Source organism: Microtus pennsylvanicus, chromosome 19 (assembly GCF_037038515.1).
Source record: "Microtus pennsylvanicus isolate mMicPen1 chromosome 19, mMicPen1.hap1, whole genome shotgun sequence".
Lineage (NCBI taxonomy): Eukaryota > Metazoa > Chordata > Mammalia > Rodentia > Cricetidae > Microtus > Microtus pennsylvanicus.
Window position 1 is genome coordinate 22,705,981 of NC_134597.1, and position 16,876 is coordinate 22,722,856.

At 40.6% G+C, this 16,876-nt stretch overlaps 1 protein-coding gene across 2 annotated transcripts in view; it reads right to left on the minus strand.

The window, feature by feature from the left end:
• Rbm28 (RNA binding motif protein 28) overlaps positions 1–16,876 on the minus strand; it is a 37,916-nt gene that overhangs the window by 13,656 nt on the left and 7,384 nt on the right. The window contains exons 6-12 of one of the 2 annotated variants that reach the window (XM_075953456.1): positions 15,936–16,007; positions 14,469–14,652; positions 14,234–14,358; positions 12,425–12,497; positions 6,030–6,139; positions 1,347–1,420; positions 509–644 (exon numbers count right to left, since the gene is read on the minus strand). In XM_075953456.1, the coding sequence (XP_075809571.1) occupies positions 509–644; positions 1,347–1,420; positions 6,030–6,139; positions 12,425–12,497; positions 14,234–14,358; positions 14,469–14,652; positions 15,936–16,007 (774 nt within the window). The remainder of the gene's footprint in view (positions 1–508; positions 645–1,346; positions 1,421–6,029; positions 6,140–12,424; positions 12,498–14,233; positions 14,359–14,468; positions 14,653–15,935; positions 16,008–16,876) is intronic. The other variant, XM_075953455.1, reaches the window with a different exon arrangement.

The window sequence follows — 16,876 nt, forward strand, 5'->3', positions numbered from 1 at the left end:
ACCAGAGGCTGACGGCCTAACATCAACAGTTGCTACTATGCATCTACATGGGGTAGGTTGATAAACACCGGGAACGCTACAACTGTTTGTAACTTAAAGCAAATTTTAATTATTTTCATTAAGAGAAAGGTAGGAAGTAAACATTTAAAATCTATCAATAATCCAAAAAAGTAATTTCAGTTTTATTTCTCAACATCTTTTAAAGAAAAAACTCATAAGAAATGAAGACAAAAAGGAGGTAATTTCAGTTTTTCCCCTTTGTGCTTCTAATGCTATAATGGAAATATAGAAGGCAACCAGACAGAAGAGAGAACGGGACTGATCAGTCTGCAAAACGAATAAAGGGTCCTAAGGAGGCCACACCTACTGAAGTGGAATAGCCATGGAACACTGCAAAGGAGGAATTTCACTTTTTATTGGAAACACATCTCAAAACTGAATTGCTGGCTCACTCATGTGCCAAGGACAGCTACTTAGATGCCTGGTTCCTATCTCTTCCACTACTCACAGCCTTCTCGGGCCAGATAGAGGTTCCGGGTTCCAGTTGGCTTCTTCACCTTCTTTGTCTGGAGCTTTGCTGCCTCATCACGGGTCACAGCCAAGTCAATCTTAAGCAGCCGGCCATCCAGTTTAAGCCCACCACCCTGAAACATATTGTAACCTTCTCTTCAAATCTTAGCAAGCAGAAAGCACAAAACAGGAGCATCAAGGAAAGAGAATCAGCACACTGTAATCGTGCAGTGAAAGCCAGGCCACAGGACGCAGCTGCCTGGTGGCTACATGTGGACCTTAAGCCTCACACTAGTTTTTACAAGTGTACAAAATGTACCATGTGTGTGTACTTAAGACAATCAATCAGCTGTAAGGAATGTACTTTAGAGAAGTTCTAAAGCAGGCCTAGGCTGAGGAAGATGTTCTATAAACAGGTGTTTAGTATTCTAAAGCTAGTAAAACAAGAGTATTTAAGAGACAATAATAATACAGGAAAAAAAATCTCAAAAACTACATACTTCATTTAAAAAGCATAGAAAAATTCTCAGTACCTACACTTTGTCTATCAAATGTGCATTAGTGTCCCAGATGGCATAAATACCTTCCTTCAGTCTTTCATGTCAATAGCCTAGACTAGAGGTTGATACACAAACAGCAATGAATACTACAGATACCAAACCTGTTTCCTCACTTAAGAAATATGGGTAATTTCAATGGATAAAGAATTAGGCAGCACATACAAAGCTCAGTGCTAAATACACACTAAGTGCTCAAGTCTTCATTTTATTAATAATAATAAAACTTGGTGCGAGGGTGAGCTCTTTTAGGCATAGGGAAGAACATACTCTCCTTACCTCGGCCTCTGGAGAGGCAGCTGCAAGGCATTTCTGAGCTGCTTCCTGAGACATGAATTGTGCGAACGCACAGCCTGCACCAAGACAAGATTCAGTCAGACATTCCTGGCTTCCAGAGAGCAAGGACAACACTGAAAGTATCCACAGCCTGGCACAAATGGAGGGGCTAAGCAGCGTCTACGGGGCAGGATCACAGCCACACACCATAGCACACACACCTTATTCCTAGCGTTTGGTCTCATCAACTACCTCCTTAATGATACCCACATGAAATGAGAGGACTCTAGCTGACCACTTGATTCAACATCACAGAGTCCCTAGTAGTAGTGTGAGAGATGAGGCAGAACTACCTAACCTTGAAATTACATCTCATGGTCTTAGAGTCACCTAGGAGGCATCAAATAACACCAGATATGCCTGTTGGGGTTAAAAAAAAAAAAAGGCTTCTATTATATGAATATCACAGGAAAACAGCCATGAGCTCAATCGTTGGCTTCTGTTCTAGAATCTTTATAAAGCATGCCTTTCACTGGTTAGATGCAGGGCCAGTTATCTAAATGAAATTCTACTGTGGATTAAAAGAAACTCTGCACAAGTTCACCTCACAGTAAATTTCAAAACAAATGTTTCATAATACATTGCTAATATACTTCAAAAAAGAATTCTCTCATATGACAACACTACATGTCTCCCAGAGCTAGGGCATTATCTTCTGCCCTGTGCTGGAATGATTCTAGGCAGATTAATCTAAAACACACACACAATAGGTTAACCCAAGGGCCACCATCTAGAGAGATAAGTGTTCTACTTCTGGGCTCCCAACACCTCCCACCCTCTATTCACATCCTTAGGCACTGATGAGGTAGCATCTTCTCCAAAATGAGAACTTCAGGAATCTGGACTACTCTCTACAGCACAGCGCACTAACAATATAGTCAAAAGAAACAAACACAGTTCAAGCTCAGAACCCATGGGCTATGCATTAGTGAAGTCAGCCATGCACAGAACAAGAACACTTGGGAGGAAACTGTCTATACGGAACACGTATGGACTTAGCATTCTCTACAAACAACCTAACAAAAACTTATTTTCTTGGGGTATGGTATGTGTATATTGACACATTGTCTAACAGCATCTCTTGACGTCAAGGAGAACGGGTGGAGTCAGCATGCCTGAGGTCGTCTAAGACTCCGCACCTACCCCTCTCCTACTGTGCACTCAGCCTCTGTGAGCTTAACCACCCTCAAGAAAACAGGCAACAAACTTTCCTATGCCTTGGATTTCCTACACACACAGGTTTTACAACCTAAGCTAGATGCACAGCTTTAATCCTAAATTACGTTTTCTTCCATAGTCCCGCCCAGAACAGTGTCTGTATGCACTGTACTAACCCTTGCTGGAAACAGCCAACAGGCTGGAAGCAACCGGCAACAACAACTAGGTCACAAAGCGAGAGTACCGTGTAGACGTAGGCCGATAACATCTGCTGCAGCTGTCGCTACACTGTCAGCTGGAAGGACCAGAGCTACTTTTTCCCTGTCAAGAATTTCAGTAAGAATCCCCCACTACTTCCCCAGGCCATGTTTTCTGTGCTATTCAAAAAGTACAGGCGAAGTCCTTTATTAGGAATAGCCGGCAGACACAGAAGTGGAGAATTCATACTGGGCTTATTCTTGGCCAAACTAATCCAAAAGGAAGTTGCTTTATCTTCATTCCTTAATGCATGTATGTGACCTAGAGAGTGAAGCATATGGGAAGAGCCAGGCTGTGATGACACATGACTTTAATCCCAACATTTGGGAAGCAGAGACAGGTAAGCTCTGTGAGTTCAAGTCCAGCCTGGTCTATAAATCAAGTTCCAGGACAGTCAAGCCTGTTACAGAGAAATTGTCTTGAAAAACAAAAACCAAACAAAAAGTATAAGAAAAAAAGAACATAGGCTATGTGCGAACACTTGCCATTTTATATCAAGAACTTGAAAACTGGCAAATGTTGGTATTTGCCATGGTCCTGGAATGGGTAATGGAGGACAAGTGTGATGAAAGTAATACAAGGTGGAATAAAATAAACAATAAATAAAAATTAAAAAAGAAAGTAATACAAGATAGAGGATATAAAGAGTTCTAATTTGTAAATTAGCCTAGTCATCCTATATCAAGAAAATCAGGTTAGGTGTGGTGGCGTACACTTTTTTTTTTTTTTTTTTTTTTTTGATTTTCGAGACAGGGTTTCTCCTTGGCTTTTGGTTCCTGTTCTGGAACTAGCTCTTGTAGACCAGGCTGGTCTCAAACTCACAGAGATCCACCTGCCTCTGCCTCCCGAGTGCTGGGATTAAAGGCGTGCGCCACCACCGCCCGGCTCTGGCATACACTTTTAATCCCAGCACTCAGGAAGTAAAGGGAAGCAGATCTCTGTGAGTTCCAGGCCAGTCTGATCTACATAGTGAGATCATGTCTCATAAAAAAATGAAAGAAAGTCAAAAGTATAAGTATTGTCTCTCCCTTAAAGGGTAAGAATTTAATTACTGGATCAGTACTGGGGTTCAGTCTTTGATGGCCCTAAAGTCACCACATGTGGCTCTCCTGGGTAGTAAAATGTCTTGTCAAGAGAAACAAACTGTCAAGAGGAGCATAGAAAAGGTGTCAAAACTAGCAAATTAGAGCCAGTAAATGACAATACAGTAAAATATTAAAATTATTGCTGGATGGTGGTAGCCCATGCCAATTTAATCCCAGAACTTGGGAGGCAAATGGATCTCCAAGTACAAGCCCAGAGTGTGTGTGTGTGTGTGTGTGTGTGCGCGCGCGCGCATGTGCTAAATTATGCTTTTAAAATCAGCAAAAGATTAATAGATTAAGCCAGGCGGTGGTGGCGCACGCCTTTAATCCCAGTACTCGGGAGGCTGAGGCAGGCGGATCTCTGTGAGTTCGAGACCAGCCTGGGCTACAAGAACTAGTTCCAGGACAGGCTCCAAAACCACAGAGAAACCCTGTCTCGAAAAAAAAAAAAAAAGATTAATAGATTAATAGACCTGCCAAGTGGTGGTGGCGCACGCCTTTCATCTCAGCACTCAGGAGGCAGAGGCAGGTGGATCTCTGTGAGTTTGAGGCCAGCCTGGTTCTACAAAGTGAGTTCCAGGACAGGCTCCAAAGCTACAAAAAAACCCTGTCTTGAAAAACAAAACAAACAGACAAAAAAAAGACCAGAAAAGATATTAAATAGCCTGCTACACTCAAAACAAGATAGAAGTAAAACAGTATCATGCCTGTACTATGAACATGCTAAGAAACTCTAGAAAAACGGAGAAAGGTCCAGGGGTGACTGTTAGAGCTGAAGACATTTATTACTTGCGTTGTTCAGGTGAAAACTTAGCTCACGGTGAAAGAACCTGCCATGTGACTGAGGAGAGTTTCTTTCCTAGTCTCCAGGAAGCCTTAAACTATTTTAACTGAGTGAAAGTAAAAACTGATCAAGTCTTATCTGACTGATTCTTATCAGTTGAAAAATAAGGTTTAGAATGGAAGTTCGTAACCATGGATAAACTCTTGAGAGCCCGCAAACCCTCAGAAACAGCATTCTTCTGAAGAGAGGGGTTATGGCATTTGCTGGAGCACAAAGGAATAAAGAACCCGAACAACTAACTCAACGCTTATTCATCTTTCATGTCAGGCTGACTGGATACGAAATCACCTAGGAGGCTGAAGCCATACCCTTTGTGTGTTTTTAAGGATGTTTTTAAAAAGACAGAGGAAAGATCCTCCCTGAGAGTCGGTGGCACCTAAAGGTCTAGGAGCAGGGTAAATTCACCCTCACCCTTTCCCTGCTTCCTGGCCCACGATGGAAGAGCTGAGCTATCCTGCCATGTCCACACCATAACAGACTGAATTCTCTGAAGCAAAGCAAAATAAATCCTGCTTTCTTTTTTTCTTATTTTTGGTTTTTCAAGACAGGGTTTCTCTGTGGTTTTGGAGCCTGTCCTGGAACTAGCTCTGTAGACCAGGCTGGTCTCGAACTCACAGAGATCCGCCTGCCTCTGCCTCCCGAGTGCTGGGATTAAAAGCGTGCGCCACCACCGCCCGGCCAAATCCTGCTTTCTTTATGCCAGGTATTCTGGACACAATAATGGAAAGTTAAGGAATACGTAGCTTGTGCAGAGCGAATGCAGTCTATGAAGTCAGATACTCTAAGTGGGTTGATGCTTTGGCTGTGTCTACATTCACATTCTAATACACGGCAGCGTGCTAGAGTAGAAAATAAATAGCATTGGGGAACTATCCCATGCACCACTCCTGCTACATACTTTTCCTTCTGACTGTTGCCATGCAGCAAAGTTTCTATCAATGCTATCTCTAACAAAAGCACCAAAGAAAAAAAAATCCCATTAATTTTGAGCAGTGTAGAATATTAATACCCAGGGGATGCTATCACATTTGAAATGCAAAGGAGAACAACAAATGGAATCCATTATCTTAAAGTAAATAAGCAAGAGCTTTAAGGGCTGAGACAAAATTAAGGCTGGCAAAGCCATTAAATTGCTGATTTTCACATCATAGAAGACAATTTCGGAGTGTCCTTGGGTTTTCATGGAAGCCAAGAAAGAGACTAGTCAGACTATGTAACACCTAGAATGGCCTAATTTATGCTCTTTCCTAATGTTGGGCTTGGTCAGCTGAGGGTAAATACCTTTAGAATGCTCCGTGTCTGGATGCAAGACAATCCGGACATACTTCAGATCACCAAATTGCTGGAGGACCTCCCCAAGATCTTCTTCTTCTGAGTCAAATGAAAGGTTTCTATGGAACAAAACCAGGCCACAAATATTTCAATGAGAAAGAAAGATCTTGAATTTCAATATGAGGTACGTGAATTAGACACCAACTCTGATGGCTCCCTGTTCACAACCATTCTCCCTTGTTCAAAAATAGCACCAGTACACAAGAGTGACCCCTAGTGGCTAAGCCTCTGCTATATCATTCTGTCCCTTTCTTCCAATGTACTAATTTAAATTCCCAGATTCTCTCACCGGGGAAAATAAAAGTCTAAAAGTTGCAGATACAGATTACCTTAGGACTAGAAGCATCAAGGCTGACCCAGGAATGATTCAGACATGCTGTATTGTGACCTGATAGTTATGTGAATATACACATGAACTCTGCTTAGCTGTACCCTTAGCGAATATACTTTACAGAAATACCTTGTGCCTTTACTTTTTTAAGATGATATCATAGAGAAAAGACCCACAACCTCCAGCAGCAAAAGTCTCACAACTGCCCAGATTTTCATCGCCTACTTGAGATTTGCACTTTGACAACACTGACTCTGTGAGCAAACCAGTATTCATCCAACCGTGCTCTCTTCCTGTAATGTGGCTAAAATTAGTTTCTTACTACAACCAGAAATTTTCACAGCAGGATAGTAAGAAACATGTCTTTCTTTTATTGAATTAGACATATTCCTCTCCATGTTAATTATAAAACCTGGGTTTCAGTTAAAATTCCCCAAGAAAATCCTTCCAAAACAATATAAAAGAAAAACATGGTAAAGAAGACTAGGCAAATAAATGGGAGAAACAGGAAAGGGAGGGAGGGAAAAATAATGAACTATACATTGAATAGCCTTAAACTGAGAATCTAAGGCTTTTTTAAATATATTTTTAAAATTTTCATGTGTATTAGCACGTGTACCATGAGACACGTGTGACAATTAGAGGACAACTTGTAAGAATCTAGTTCTTCAGTTCTACCATGTAGGTCCTGAATATTAAACTCAGGCTGTCAGTCTTGGTGGCAAGCCCCTTTTCCCACGGAGCCCTCTCACTCACCAGCCTGCTTGCAATGTGTTAAGACTAACCCAACCTATGAAAATGCCCATCTAATAGTCAGTAAGGCTGAAATAGCAACTGGCTACACACACACACACACACACACACACACACACACACACACACACACACACACACACACACGTATATTCCCCGCCATGAAAGAAGGCATGACTTTCTGTATTTGGACATTACTTTAAAAAAGAAGTTAGGTTTGTTGTATATTGCCTTTATTATGTTTAGATACGTTCCTTGTATCCCTGCTCTCTCCAAGACTTTTATCATGAAGGGATGTTGAATTTTGTCATGTGGCTTTTGTCTTTCAGTCTGTTTATATGGTGAATTACATTGATGGATTTTCCTATGTTGAGCCATCCCTGCATCTCTGGGATGAAGCCTATTTGGTCATAGTAGATGATTTTTCTGATGTGTTCTCGGATTCTGTTTGCCAGTATTTTATTAAGTATTTTTGCATCAATGTTCATGGTCTGTAATTCTCTTTCTTAATAGTGTTTCTTATGTGGTTTAGGTATCAGGGTAACCATAGCCTCATAGAAAGAGCTTAGCAATGTTCCTTCTGTTTTTATTGTGTGAAACAATTTGAGGAATATCTGTATTAGTTCTCTGAAAATCTTGTAGAATTTTGCACTGAAACCATCTGGTCCTGGACTTTTTTTCTTTTCTTTTTAGTTGGAAGACTGTTGATGACTGTTTCTATTCCCTTAGTGGTTATAGGTTAATTTATCTGGTCTTGATTTAATTTTGTTAAGTGATATTTATCCAGAAAATTATCCATTTCCTTTAAGTTGTCCAATTTTGTAGAGTATCGTGACCCGATGATTCTCTGGATTTCCTCTGTGTCTGTTCTTATGTCCCCCTTTTCATATCTAATTATGTTAATTTGGATATTCCCTCTCTGTCTTTTGGTTAGTTTGGATAAAGGTTTGTCTATTTTCCTGATTTGTCTATTTTTCTGATTTCTCGCTGATTCTTTGTACTGTTTTCGTAAGTTTCTATTTTGTTGATTTCAGCTCTCAATTTGACTATTTCCTGTTGTCTAGTTTTCCTGGGTGAGTTTGCTTCTTTTTATTCCAGAACTTTCAGGTATTATGTTAACTCGCTAGTGTGGGATGCTTCCAGCATCTTTATGTAGGCATTTAGTGCCATGAACTTTCCTCTTAACACTGCTTTCATTGTGTCCCATAAGTTTGAGTATGTTGTGTGGTCATTTTCATTGAATCTTAGAAGTCTTTAATTTATTTCTTCTTTGACCCACTAGTGATTCAGGTGAGCATTGTTCAATTTCCATGTGTTTGTGGGCTTTCTGAAATTAGTGTTGAGTGTTGAATTCTAACTTTAAGCCATGGAGATCCAATAAGATACAGGGGGTTATTCCAATTTCCTTGAGGTTTTTTTTTTTGTTATCAAATATGTGATCAATTTTCAAGAAGGTTCCATGAGGAGCTGAGAAGGAGGTATATTCTTTTATGTCTGGATGGAATGTTCTATAGATGTCCATTAAGTCCATTTGAGTCATAACATCTGTTAGTTCCCTTATTTCTCTGTTAAGTTTCTATCTGGCAGACCTGTCCAGAGGTGAGCAAGGGGTGTTGAAGTCTCCCACTATTAGTGTGTGGAGCTTAATGTGTGATTTAAACTTCAGTAATGTTTCTTTTACATATGTAGGTGCCCTTGTATTTGGGACATTTATGTTCAGTACTGAGATTTCCTCTTGGTGGATTTTTCTTGTGACAAATATGAAATGCCCTTTTTTGTGTCTTTTGATTGATCTTAGCTTAAAGTCTATTTTGTTAGATATTAGGTTAGCTATCCCAGCTTGATTCTTAGGTCTATTTAATTGGAAATGTTTTTTCCCAACCCTTTACTCTGAGGTGATGTCTGTCTCTGAGATTGAGGTGTGTTTCTTGTATGCAGCAGAAGGATGGATTCTGTTTTCATATTCAGTCTGTTAACCTGTGTCTTTTTATAGGTGAGTTGAGTCCATTTATATTAAGGGATATTAATGACCAGTGGTTTCCAGTTCCTTTCATTTTAGATTTTGTTGTAACTGATGTTATTGTGTGTGCTTTTCCCTTCTTTGGGGTTTGCTGCTGTGAGATCATCTACTGTCTGTGTTTTTGTTGGTGTAGCTGACTTTCTTGGGTTGGAGTTTTCCTTCTAGTACTTTGTATAGGGCTGGATTTGTAGCTAGATATTGTTTAAATCTGGTTCTGTCATGGAATAGAGAAACTCAAAGTGATCCCACTGAAATCAGGAACAAGACAAGTTTGTCCACTCCCTCCATATCTATACAATATAGTACTTGAAGTTCTAGCTAGAACAGTAAGACAACAAAAGGAGATCAAGGGGATACAAATCAGAAAAGAAGTTGAACTCTCGCTATTGTAGACGATATGATAATATACTTAAGTGACCCCAAAAATTCTATCAGGGAACTCCTACGACTCATGACCTTCAGTAATGTAGCAGGATACAAGATTAATTCAAAAAAATTAGAAGCCCTCCTTTACACAGATGATAAATGGGCTGAAAAAGAAATCAAAGAAACATCACCCTTCACAATAGCCACAAATAACATAAAATATCTTGGATAACTCTAACCAAACAAGTGGAAGACCTGTATGACAAGAACTCTAAGTCTTTGAAGAAAAAAAATTGAAGAAGACACCAGAAAATGGAATGCTCTCCGATGCTCTTGGGTAGGTAGAATTAACATAGTAAAGTGGCAATATTACCAAAAGCAATCTACAGATTCAATGCAATGCCCATCAAAATCCCAGCAAAATTCTTCACAGACCTCAAAGAACAATACTCAACTTCATATGGAAAAGCAAAAAAACCTAGGATAGCAAAAAAATCCTGTACAACAAAAGAACTTCTGGAGGCATCACAATCCCGGATTTCAAATGCTACTATAGAGCCACAGTACTGAAAACAGCCTGGTATCAGCATAAAAACAGAGAGGAGGACCAATGGAATCAAATCAAAGACCCAGATATTGATCCATACAACTACAAACAAAGTTTTTTGCTTTTTGTTTTTTTTTTAACAAAGAAGCTAAAAATATAAAATGGAAAAAAGAAAGCATATTTAACAAATGGTGCTAGCATAACTGGATATCAACATGTAGAAGAATGAAAACAGATCCATATCTATTGCCATGCACATAATCCAATTTAAAAAAATGGGGTACAGACCTAAACTAAGAACTCTCAATAGACAAATCTCAAAGGGCTGAAAGACACTTAAGGAAATGCTCAACATCCTTAGTTAGAGAAATGCAAATCAAAACAACTCTGAGATTACATCTTACCTGTCAGAATGGGCCAATATCAAAAACACTGATGACAGTCTACGCTGGAAAGTATATGGGGTAAGGAAAACGTTCCTCCATTGCTGGTAAGAGTGCAAACTGGTACAGCTACTTTGGAAATCAGTTTGGCAATTTCTCAGAAAATTAGGAAACAATCTACCTCAAGACCCAGCAATATCACTGTTGGGTATATACCCAAAAGACACTCACTCATACCACAAGGACATGTGCTCAACTATGTTCACAGAAACATTATTTGTAATAGCCAGAACCTGGAAACAACCTAGATGTCCCTCAACCAAAGAACGGATAAAGAAAATGTGGTACATTTACACAATGGAGTACTACACAGCAGTAAAAAAATAATGACATCTTGAAATGGATAGATCTAGAAAACATCATATTGAGTGTGGTAACCCAGACCCAGAAAGACAAATATAATATGTATACACTCATAAGTGGCTTTTAGACATAAAGCAAAGAAAAAGCAGCCTACAGGCCACAACCCCAGAGAAACAGGACAACAAAGAGGACCCTAAGAGAGACATACATGGACCTACATAGGAAGGTGAAAAAGACAAGATCTGCTGAGTAAGTTAGGAGGCGTGGGGGTCACGGGAGAGGGCAGAAGGGGATAGGAAAGAAAGGGAGTGGAGAAAAAAGTGTAGCTCAACAAAAACAATAAAGAAAAGAGAGAGAAGTTAGGGCCTAGGCATGTAGCTCAGCCAGCAGAGTGCTTCCTAGTGTCCTAACTTCCTTTCTAAAGGAAGTGATAAAGACCATAACCAAAACCAACTTAGGGAGAAAGGACAGCTGGCAGTCCACCATTGAGGGAAGCCATGGCAGAAGCTCGTGGCAGGAGCCTGGAGCCAGAAACTGAAGCAAGGATCATGGAGGATGCTGTTTACTGCTTTATTCCCCATAGCTTGCTCAGTTTGCTTGCTTTCTTCTAAATTTATTTATTTTTATGTTTAGATGTTTTGCTTGAAAGTATGTCTGTGCACCATGTATATAAGTGCCTATAGAGATCCAAATTAGATGCCCTGAAATTGGAGCTATAAACTGTTGGGAGCTACCATGTGGGTGCTGGGAATCAAACCTGGACCGTCTGGAAGAGCTGCTAGTGTTAGAGGCACTGAGTCGTCCCTCTAGCCTTGCCAGTTTGCTTTCTTAATACAACCTAGGACCACCAGCCCAGAGGCTGGGCACTTCCACATCAGTTACTAATCAAGAAAATGCCTCCAAATATTTGCGTGTGGGCCAATCTGATGGAGGCAATCTCTCAACTGATGATGTTCTCTTCACAGATGATTCTAGCTTGTGTCAAGTTGACAAAAAACATTCTGCACATCTGGTATAAACAGTCCTGAGTTTGATCCCCGGCACCACATAAACTAGGCATGGTGGTATACATCTGCAGTCCCAGTACTCAGGAGGTGGAGGCAGGAGACTCAGAAATGCAAGGTTATCTTTAGCTACTTAACAAGTTTGGAGCCAGCCTGGGATACATGAGACCCTGTCTCAAAAATATAAAAAACAAAAAGGAGGAAAGAAAAAGAGAAGTTAGGCATGAAGAGAGAATTACCCACGGCAAATGGCATCACCTTAGTATGTCTCCTAAAATAAAGGTCAGGACCAGTGAAGAGCTGAAATGTTTCAAAAGCTGCCACCAAATTATAAAATATGAACTCTAAAAAAAATAAGGACCCTACCTACCAGTTACCTCCTGTTTTAAGTTCTTGCTCTTAAATTTCTCACTGGTTTGTCCCTCAGACCAGATGTGTTGGACAGTCTCATAGTGCTAAGGAAAGGAAAAGAGGAAGCCAAGATGAAGGGGAGGACAGGAGAACCAGGGGCCGAGGGAAAGGCAAGGTAAGCAATGAGACCCGTGAAGGACACCCAGTTCTGCACAGGCAGGCATACCTGATGAAAACGGTTTTCCCTTCGTTCACATCGGAGGGTAATTTCCTCTTCTTTTTCTTTGAGACTGGGACATCTAATGTAAAGAACAACACAACAAAACAAAAAACAAAAACAACAAACTCATAAGACAAAGGGCTAACATTTGATACGGGTTTTTAAAACTATGTGGACAAAGGGTATAACAACTAAATATATTAAGATACTCAAACTCAAAGAAAAGCAAAGCAGAGGCATTAAGGGTATAGCTTAGGGGCAGAATGTGTGTTTAACAAAAACAAGGACATAGAGGTTCAATCCCCAGAAGCAAGAGAGAAAGAAAGGTGGGGAAGAGGGCATAGTTCAAGGAAAAAAAGATACTAATTTTTACCTAAATTGGCAAAACAAGAAAGACCAATAGAATCCAATGTGGTCAAGGTATGGGAGGAAAAATCCCCATATAAATGGGAGCCCCTGAGGAGACAGCATGCACACACAGACTCACTACTACACTATACTGCATGGATATGCATGTGTCTCTGCTTTTAAATGTGTTAAAATACTCTCTAAGTGCACAAGAAACAGAACAATGACTTAAGAGTTAATGATCTGGGTGGAAAGCAAACTCATAGCTTGAAGAACAACATTAAGGTAGATGTGGTAGCACATGCTTGGAACCCTTATATGCTATGTGTATACAAACAAATTTCTGGAAAAAATGATTACTTTGGAGAATCGTTGGATTGGTGAAGAACTTTTGATTTCTACATTAAGCTCCTTTGTACTATATTCTTTAACTTCTTATTTGAGTCCCACTAGGTTTTCAGACTCAAAAAAGAAAACGACAGAAGGCAGATGAACCCAAATTGCAGGTCTCATTGTACTCTCAATATAAAAGCCTTGACTCCATCCTCATGAATTAAAAAAAAAATTATCTTTCTCTTATGTGGCCAAACCAAAACACCAAACTTATAGAAATGTAAGCAAACAAAATAAGTAAAAACACCCACCCCGACAAAGCAGTTACTGGGCATTCCTCAATGTAATATATCCTGTTTATCCAGTTATTCCTTCAACTTAGACAAGCAGAAGTAGCAGCTCCTCAATATTAAAGGTAAGTTTTTAATTCCCTAGTAAAGACTTTAAATTCCCAAATATTCCAAACTCATCTTTAAAACAGAGTGAACAATAAAGAAACAAAAAGACTCAGAATGTAGATCACTTGGTAAATGTTGGCCTAGCATGAATGAAGTCCTGGGTTCAAACCCCAACACTGCAAAAACCAGACACAGTGTGGAGGGAAGGGGGGGCCACACCTGTAATCCCAGCATTTGGGATTACAGAAAAGTCACCACAGGGGTTGGTGCAAGGTCATTCTTACCTACATACTGAACCTGAGGCCACCCCAGGCTATAGGACACCTGCCTCAAAAGAGGGGGCAGAGGAGAGCAGAATGCAGCAGTTAGTAGAGTGTTTGCCTTGCATGCACAAGGCCCTTCCTGTGTCTGATCCCCAGCACCTCATAAACTAGGAGTGGTGGTGCATGCCCATCACTCAGGAGGGAGAGGCAAGAGGATCACCAGTCCAAGCTCATCGTCATCAAATCAGCCTGGGCTACATGAGATCCTGTCTCAAAAGAGGGAGAGAGGGAAGGGGAAAGGGGATATAGGGATGGAGAAAAAAAACATTAGAAAAAATAAAAACAAAGGTTCCCTTTTTAGTAGTTAACAAAAATTTGGTAGAAAAACTTTTTGAAAAGAGGCCTGGGCAGAACTGGTGTACGTCTCATAGTTTATCCAAAGCTGAAAGGCATTTATGAAGATCCCAGCAAACCTTCATCCTCCTGTTCCTCAGCACTGCTCCCACTCTCCAGCGGGCCCTCGCCATCAACGCTCCCTCCTTCCTCCAGGTCACTGTCCTCATCAGTGCTTTCCTCAGGAGCTGCTCTCTTAACTGCTCTGCAACAGCACAGTTCAGAGCTCATCATCTAGGCTGACACATCAGCAACCGAGCTTTATTGCGTACACCAAGTTTATAGGGAAGTGGGGACAGAGGCGAGTGGACCTACCTCTTCTGAACTTTCACACGTGTCGTCACGGTTGATTCTCTACCTTCCTCCTCTTCTTCATCACTATCATCATCATCTTCACCACCAAAATCATCATCGTCTTCATCATCTTCTTCTTCTTGCTCTTCCACCCTGCCATTTTTACCTGATTCCTTATGCTCATGTTCACTGTTCTTCTTTTCATCTGTGGAGGAAGATAAAGAAAGGAATTCACTTAGTATCTAAAACGAGGTTATGTTAACAGGAAAAACTAATAACTCAAGTCCCTGGTTCCTTTAGTTTTTCAGGACTTCCTATTTTTTCCTGTCATCCAGTCAGGCTTTCATTTCTATCAGTTCTTCATACTCAGAGTCAATCACCCACAGATCAAAGAAGACTTTTTAAAAACGCTGTGTCTGTACTGAATATCTACTTTTGTCAACATTCCCTGGACAATTCAGTATAATAACTATTATACAGCTTTGTATTATATTAGGTTTACAAATAATCTAGAGAGGAACCAAATGTACAGAAGGATTGCATTAATTCTATACGAGATTGGTGCACCCAAGGATTTGGGTATCTGAGCATCATCTGTAAATCAATTCCTCAGAGACCCCAAAAGATGAGAGCATTTAATATCAGCAAATATGAGAGAAAAAAGCAAAGCTGCCACCACTTAGATTAGTTGTTTCTTTTTCTTGTCCTCATCAGAAACCCCAAGAGAGAGAAACAGCAACCAAAACTCTTCAGACAGGCCACCACTTACACACCACAGCAGACACACTGCTCTCAGGCCCTCCGTGAACTTTAGCTTCAATGTGCAATATTCTGACACTCTGGTGACTTAAAATCATTCTAAGTTTTCTCTCTCATTTTTAATTAAAAGTATTAATTTATGCATGTACAGAGAGCATGCAGTGCCCTTAGAGGTCAGAAGGGATCAGATCCCTGGGACTGGGAGCCACCATGTGGTGCTCAGATCCCCTAGAAGAGAAACCAGTGCTCTTAACCAATGAGTCCTCCCAGCACTGCTCTTTCTTCTTAAAAATTCATTATAATGGGATGAGAAGGGAGTAAGCAGAGGGAAGAATGAACAAACTCAGGCTCCTCCTCACTCATGCTCAAAAGAGCTTGTGTTTTGGAATCAGCTCACCAGACAGTCCAATGTGAACCGACAAGCAGCCGTGAGACCAGAGGAATTTGGAGATTTTCCAGGATGTTAATATTGTGCTTTAGGTATCTCCAGCTCAATATTCCCACTCTACGTGAAAGCTCCAATATGTGTCAGGCATGTCGGCGCACACTTTTAATCCAGTACTTGGGAGGCAGAGGCAGGTATATTTCTGTGAGTTTGAGGGCAGACTGGTCTACATAGCAAGTCCCAGGTTACATACAGAAAACCTGTTTCAAAATCAAAAATCAAAAAACAACACAAGAATTGTTTCCACCTGCCCAACCCTCCTACCTAACACTAACACAACTTACCTGGGGCAGAAGCAGGCTGGGTATCTTTGTATTTGTCCTTTGCCACTGCCCAATCCACAGCGACAGTCCGTCCTGTCAAACAGAGGTGGCATTAGGGAGACTTTCTTCTACTTAATATCCCTACTTCCCACCCATCAAGAGATAGCTACAGTCTTAGTGGAGAAAAAGAATAGCCAATTCTGAGACTATTGGTTTTTCTGGATGTGAGCCTCGCCTTTAACTGCTGAGCCATCTCCCCAGCCTGAACACTGGTTCTTAAAGATAGAGAGGCAAGAAGATCTACTTCCAGACCAGCCTGAACTACCTTTAAGATAATGTTTCAAAACAAAAACAAAACTAAAAATGCTCTCAATAACTTGCAGTAAAACAATCTTTTTGTATACTATGAATATTTGTGGTTTTCACTGTTCTAATAAAGGGCTAAATGGCCAATAGCTAGGCAGGTAGAGGTTAGGTGGGACTCATGGACAAAAAGAGAGAGCAAGGAATAAGGAGGGTGGGGTCACAAGCCAGACACAGAGGGAGCAAACCATGTAGAAAATGAGGTAACAAGCCATGAACCACAGAGTAGCACACAAATTAATAGAAACGGGTTAACTTAAGAGCTATTAGCCAAGCATTTATAATTAATAAGTCTCTGTGGGGTCATTTGGGAGCTGGTGGTCCCAATCAAACTCTGCCTACAGGAGCTCTTTTCATTCCTTAAACCCTTTAACAACAGAAATTCAGCTTTTTCACACAGCCATCACACCTTGGAGAATACGAGATAAACAAAGAATTGTGTTTCCAGTTACACACTGGCAAGAAGCAAAACAGACTTTGGGGAAAATGGAGATCCTGCTCGGAAGTCAGGAAGGAACTAAACTGATCCCTTCCACCAGCCTGGAACTTGGTGACACCAAGAGCAGACTGTCAGTTTAATAGCCACGGGTACTGATAAA